At 38.6% G+C, this 7,030-nt stretch overlaps 1 protein-coding gene across 1 annotated transcript; it reads right to left on the bottom strand.

Annotated features, from left to right (window-relative positions):
- Positions 1-5,749: 5,749 nt before the first annotated feature.
- Positions 5,750-6,803, bottom strand: LOC106003759 (heterogeneous nuclear ribonucleoprotein A1-like). Its single transcript, XM_045084245.1, has one exon. The coding sequence runs from the start codon at positions 6,739-6,741 to the stop codon at positions 5,779-5,781; it is 963 nt and encodes a 320-aa protein (XP_044940180.1). The 5' UTR covers positions 6,742-6,803; the 3' UTR covers positions 5,750-5,778.
- Positions 6,804-7,030: the final 227 nt, after the last annotated feature.

The raw sequence follows: 7,030 nt of genomic DNA, 5'->3' as shown, positions 1-7,030 counted from the left end.
GAGACAGGAATCCATCAAAATCCTTGAGGAGAACACAGGCAGCAACCTCTTCAACCTCACTCGCAACAACTTCCTAGAAACATCACCAAAGGCAAGGGAAGCAAGGGCAAAAATGAACTACTGGGACTCCATCAGGATCGAAAGCTTTTCCACAGCAAAGGAAACAGTCAACAAAACCAAAAGACAACTGACAGAATGGGAGAAGATATTCGCAAATGACAGATCAGATAAAGGGCTAGTATCCAGAATATATTAAGAACTTACCAAACTCAACACTCAAAGAACAAATAATCCAATCAAGAAATGGGCAGAAGACATGAACAGACATTTCTGCAAAGACATCCAAATGGCCAAAACATACATGAAAAAGTGCTCAACATCACTTGGCATCAGGGATATACAAATCAAAACCGTAGAGAGATACCACCTCACACCAGTCAGAATGGCTAAAATTAACAAGTCAGGAAATGACAGATGTTGATGAGGATGCAGAGAAAGGGGAACCCTCCTACAATCTTGGTGGTAATGAAAGCTGGTGTAGCCACTCTGGAAAACAATATGGAGGTTCCTCAAAAAATGGAAAATAGAGCTACCTACAACCCATCAATAGCACTACTGGGTATTTACCTTAAAGATATAAATGTAGTGATCCAAAAGGGCACGTGAACCCAAATGTCCACAATAGCCAACTATGGAAAGAGCCTAGATATCCACCAACAGATGAATAGATGAAAGAGAGGTGGTATATATATACAATGGAATACTATGCAGTCATCAAAAGAAATGAATTCTTACCATTTGCAATGACATGGATGGAACTAGAGGGTATTATGCTGAGTGAAATAAGTCCATCAGAGAAAGACAATTATCATATGATCTCTCTGATATGAGGAATTTGAGAGGCAGGGCACGAGGTCGTTGTGGGGAGGGGAGGAAAAAGTGAAACAAAATGGGATCAGGAGGGAGACAAACCATAAGACTCTTAATCTCATGAACCAAACTAAGGGTTGCTGGGATGTGGGGGGTGGGTAGGGACAGGGTGTCTGGGTTATGGAAATGGGGGAGGGTATGTCCTATAGTGAGTGCTATGAAATGTGTAAGCCTGATAATTCACAGACCCATACCCCCGTGGCAAATAATACATTATATGTTAATAAAAAATTATATAAGTACATACCTTTTAATCCAACTCCACTTCAAGAAATTTTTCTTAAAGACATAATTATTTAGTAAGTGTAAAGACCTATATATAAGGTTATTCATTGCAATATGGTTTGTAATAGCAAAACTGGAAACTATATAAACGTCTACAATAGATGACTGGTAAAATAGATTATAAAGCATCCAAAAATGGAAATACCTTAGAGCCATAAAGCAAATTTAAAAAAGAAGACAACAATGACAATTTACTATTTGGGCTATCAAGTAATGTCCAAGATATGTATCTGAAAAAGCAAGATTCAGAAGTATGTGTAGGATATGCTACCATGTTGTATAAAGCAGACTGTATAATAGGAATGTGGGAGAGAAAAATAGCACTTTGCATTTATCTGCATAAAATATTTGTGTAACAGGGGCACCTGGGTGGCTCAGTGGGTTAAAGCCTCTGCCTTCAGCTCAGGTCATGATCCCAGGGTCCTGGGATCGAGCCCCACATCAGGCTCTCTGCTCAGTGGGGAGCCTGCTTCCTCCTCTCTCTCTCTCTGCCTGCCTCTCTGCCTACTTGTGATCTGTCTGTCAAATAAATGAATAAGAATCTTAAAAAAAAAAAAAACTGTGTAACAATATATAAGAAACAGGTAATATTTGTTGCTTCTAGGGATGGGAGTAGGGAAAACAATAATATCCATGGTATTTTTACTGTGCAGCTTTTCAAAAAAAATTATGAACTGATTGATCATTCATAATGAATATTCAAAAATAACTTTTTATAAATCTTCCACAGCACCTAATGGTGGTGGGTTCATAATACAAAATTAGGAAATACTTACTAATTAAGGGGGTCGAGGGTAAATGCCCAAATAATAACACTGTCCTATATTTGCTCATTGTTTTTAAACTTCTACATTCTTTTACATAACTTACCATATTAAGAAGTAAATTATTTTTATTAATTATCTAAACATTTTGGACTACACTTGTAGTTAATTTCTGAGAAAACTGTCCCACAAAAGATAACACTAATTTCAAGTATTAGAAAGAATGTCCCCCCACACCGATTCAACTTGAAATACATTTTTCTGACTGCCTACACATGAGTAAAAATCCCTGTAAGATTTTACCTAAAATTCTGATATGCTTAAGAAACACAGTTCATAGAGGGTATCATGCTTAGTGAAGTAAGTCAATCGGAGAAAGACAACTATCACATGATCTCCTTGATATGAGGAAGTGGAGATGCAACATTGAGGGTTAAGGGGATGGGAGAAGAATAAATGAAACAAGATGGAATTGGGAGGGAGACAAACCATAAGTGACTCCTAGTCTCACAAAACAAACTGAGGGTTGCTGGGGGGAGGGGATTTAGGAGAGGGGGGTGGGGTTATGGACATTGGGGAGGGTATGTGCTGGGGTGAGTGCTGTGAAGTGGGTAAACCTGGCGATTCACAGACCAGTACCCCTGGGGATAAAAATATATTATATGGGGGCACCTGGGTGGCTCAGTGGGTTGAGCCACTGCTTTCGGCTCAGGTCATGATCTCAGGGTCCTGGGATCAAGCCCGCATCCAGCTCTCTGCTCTGCAAGAAGCCTGCTTCCTCTTCTCTCTCTGCCTGCCTCTCTGCCTGCTTGTGATCTGTCTCTGTCAAATAAATAAACAAAATCTTTAAAAAAAAGAAAATATATATATATATTTATAAAAAATAAATTAAAAAAGAAACAGTTCATTTTTAAATGTTTGCAAAATGATATATTTTTAATATCTTATTTACTTATTTTATTTGAGAGAGTGTGTGTATGCTTGCTCATGAGCGGGGGAGGCATAGAGGGAGAGGCAGAGAGAAAAGAATCTCAAGCATACTCTACACTGAACGTGGAGCTCCATGCAGGTCTTGATCTCACAACGCTGAGATCATGACCTGCACCAAAACAAAGACTCAGATGCTTAACCGACTAAGCCACCCAGATGCCCCACAAAATTGATATTTTAAATTATCAGTATACTTTCTTCAAACTTTTCTTATCTCTAGAACAACTTTTTGTTTCACTTTTTAATTAAGAAAACCCAAATAATTCACTGAATATGAAAACTTATTATTTGTATGGAAGATGGACTATATGATTGTCTAACCATAAAAAAAAGCTATTCCATCTAAGCAATGATCTAATGGCCTATTTTTAGGATTACATTATATTTCATGTTACATAATAATACAAAGATGTCAGTATTTCCCTTCCAATGCACTTCCTACCTTTAGAATATGTTTGTTTCCGAGATAAAATGTATGATCTTATAATTTTTAAGACCCCAATGCAAGCATTATTCTTTACTACCCTAAGTTCCAGGTTATAGATATCCTAAAAATTATGCTGACACAATTTGAATAACATCAAAATTTTAATAAGTAGCTTCTATCAGTCAATTACAATTTCAAAAGAAAAGCCTAGAGTATTTAACCTCTCAGAAGGCCCTTGTTTAGAACCAAAATACATTATCTTGAGAACTATTATTAGCTCTGTCCCCAATTTATTAATTAATCATAAGAATAGCACAGGACAATCTTTTCCCCCTCAGTCAACAAAGCTTTGAAATCACAATAGAATCCAGAGATGATCAGTTCTAACAGGGTCAGGTAATGTACCTGATGACAAGAGAAGTGATAGGAGAGATGGTAAAATGATAGCCCAGACCCATCCTAAAGGGCGCAGAGGGTACTTTCTCCCAGCCCTTGTTCCAGACCTTCCAGAAAAAGCACAGATTTGGATTTTCACATGAAACCTTGTGATTCTGAAGTACGACACTTTTTCAAAGTTACATACGGTCACATTGGAGACTTTCCTTCATAGAACCCCCTCAGTGTTCCACAACCACATGTTAGGAAGAAAATGATGGGCCTGGAAATCTCGTGAACCAGAGTTTGAATTCCATCTCTATCACTTAGCATCTGTGTGACCTTTGGGTGAAGTACTCTCTACCTCAGTTTCCTTATCTGCAAAATGGTTCTACGGCTTTTGTAAGGATTATAAATAACAAATATAAATGCTCAGGCATTCAAAAGTAATTTTTAAAGTTGTATTTATTAATAATTTCCTATAGTAAACTAAATAATAGTGTCCTTCAGAGGAAATTTCCACTTGATCTATAAATCTGGATTTAGTGGAGAAAAAACATTTATTGCAGTTATAAATTACTGTGAGTGTGATTTACAGAAATCAGAGTGGCAAGATACCAGATAGTCTGCAGCTACTGTCAAACACAGGGACAGTGGACTCTGATTGCTTCCAGGTATGAACTGTCACCATTAACCTATTTAACTAAAGAATCTTGTTTATCTAAGAGGGCCACTTGTTCTATATGTAGAAATACAAACACTTTCATTGAGTGATGAAAAGGAGAGTAAGGTGAAAATAAAGGTAGATGTGAATAATGCAAGAGGCAATATTAGCATTTTGGTTTAGAATCTGGACTTGGGTTTGAGTTTGAGGTGGAACAACTTCTGAGTCCTAGCCTTATCATTTTCTAGCTGTTAAGACTTAAAAAGAGGCTTAGAAGTAGCAACTCTTCTATCTAAAAGAAGTTGTGATACTATAAGCATATTTCCTCCTCCATAGTAAGAACTCCACAGTGTTAGCTGTTATCTTTCCTATATCTACTACCACATTCACATAAGATAGAACTATTTTAAGCAACATAACATACACTTTCTTCCATAAAACAGTTGCAAAATAATAAATGTATACATGAAATGTATTTTAATTTTGAAAATTAGTTTGTAATCATCCAGATAGTATCTAAAAGAAAGTAACCATACCTGTCAATGACAAATTAAGACTCATTCAGTCATATAAAGTTCTGACAAGGGATTTATCAACACTAGATATATATATGATTAGACTGAATTACGTTTAATAAAAGATAATGTCCTTCCTAAGTCTTTGAAACAAACTAATATTGATGATTTCTTACATTTGAAGAATAATTATTCAAATTGCTCACATGTTTATCTCATTTGATCCTCAGCATAAGCACTGTGATATAAATACAGTAGGTTCAGGAATAAAGAACGGAGGCTAAGAAAGACTATGCAACTTCACCAGTACTGCTTGAATAGGAGATGATGAAGCTGAGGCCAGAATGCATGTTTCCTCACATCAATTCAATTTTCAGAATTTTATACCACATTGAACAATTAGGTGTTTCCCCTTCTGTGTTAAAACTGAACTGTGTTGGCATTTCCCCTTTTGTCTTAAAGCCAAGCTGTGATTTTTTTTTTTTTTAAAGACACATTTATTCAGCATCATGATCAGACTATTACATTTAGCAATCAACAGCATGGGTGCAAAAAAAAAAAAAAATCTACATTAAAACCCTTTGTTGGAATGCTTTACACTTTCCACAGAACAGAAACTAAAATAACCTGTTATACAATTAGTCACAAATACAGTCCTCGAGTTTTTTTGCCCATACACATGAGTATTGTCTAAAACATGTCTTCTTTGTAGCAGCTAGGCCCTGCCACCACTGTGCTTGGCTGAGTTCACAAATCTGTTGTAACCTGTAGCTTCCCTGTCACTTCTCTGGCTCTCCTCTCCTGCTAAGCTTTGTTTCCTGGCAGGAATTAAAACCTTCTGCCACTGCCATAGCTGCTGCTGCTGCTGGAACCACCAGAGCCACCTTGGTTTCGCGGTTTGGCGAAGTATTGGCCTCCACCACCATAAGGGCCAGAGCTTCTGCCTCCAAAATTACCTCCTTTCATGGGTCCAGAATTTGAGGATTGATGGTTGTAATTGCCAAAATCATTAGAGCTTCCGCCACCTCCAAAGTTGCTTCCATCATTACCAAATCCGTTATAGCCATCCCCACTGCCACCATATCCACCACCACCTCGACTGCCACCAAAGCCACCTCGACCACTGAAGTTTCCTCCGCGACCAAAGTGGTCATTCCCACCAAAACCACCTCCACGACCACCACCCAAGTTTCCAGAACCACTTCGACCTCTTTGGCTGGATGAAGCACTAGCCATCTCTTGCTTAGAGAGCGCTTTCCTTACTTCACAGTTGTGGCCATTCACAGTATGGTATTTTTGAATGACAATCTTGTCTACAGAATCATGGTCATCAAATGTTACAAAAGCAAAACCCCTCTTTTTGCCACTGCCTCGGTCAGTCATGATCTCAATCACTTCGATTTTCCCATACTGTTCGAAATAATCTCTTAGATGATGTTCTTCAGTGTCTTCTTTAATGCCACCAACAAAAATCTTTTTCACAGTTAAGTGGGCACCAGGTCTTTGAGAATCTTCTCTTGAGACAGCCCTCTTTGGTTCCACAACTCTTCCATCCACCTTGTGTGGCCTTGCATTCATGGCTGCATCCACCTCCTCCACAGTGGCATAGGTGACAAACCCAAAGCCTCTGGAGCGCTTGGTGTTCGGATCTCTCATTACCACACAGTCCGTAAGTGTTCCCCATTGCTCAAAATGGCTCCTCAGACTCTCATCGGTTGTTTCAAAGCTCAGACCTCCGATGAAGAGCTTCCGCAGCTGTTCAGGCTCTTTGGGAGACTCTGACTTAGACATGACGGCGGTGGGAGGGGAGACTTTAACGATGCTTACTCGGCGGCGTCCACAGGCAGAAAGCCAAGCTGTGATTTTTATATTCCAGATTTTTCAGGGTAAACTCTGTTGGCAATGGTTTTTTGAAGTTTTTTTGTGTGTGTGTGTTTATTTAAGATTTTGTTTATTTATTTGAGAGAGTATGAGCATGAACAGAGAGAGGGGCAGAGGAAGAGGGAGATGCAGACTTCCTGTGGGGCTCAATCCCAGGACCCTGAGATCATGACCTGAGGGGAAGGTAGATGCTTAACCA

This window comes from Mustela putorius, unplaced genomic scaffold (assembly GCF_011764305.1).
Source record: "Mustela putorius furo isolate JIRA1106 unplaced genomic scaffold, ASM1176430v1.1 tig00000759_pilon_pilon_pilon, whole genome shotgun sequence".
NCBI classification, from domain to species: Eukaryota; Metazoa; Chordata; class Mammalia; order Carnivora; family Mustelidae; genus Mustela; species Mustela putorius.
Note: the sequence above shows the minus strand (reverse complement) of the source record. Positions and strands in the feature narration are given on the sequence as shown.

Bases quoted from the DNA above. Each gene is read 5' to 3' on its own strand.
- LOC106003759 (XM_045084245.1), bottom strand. From the start codon at position 6,741: ATGTCTAAGTCAGAGTCTCCCAAAGAGCCTGAACAGCTGCGGAAGCTC.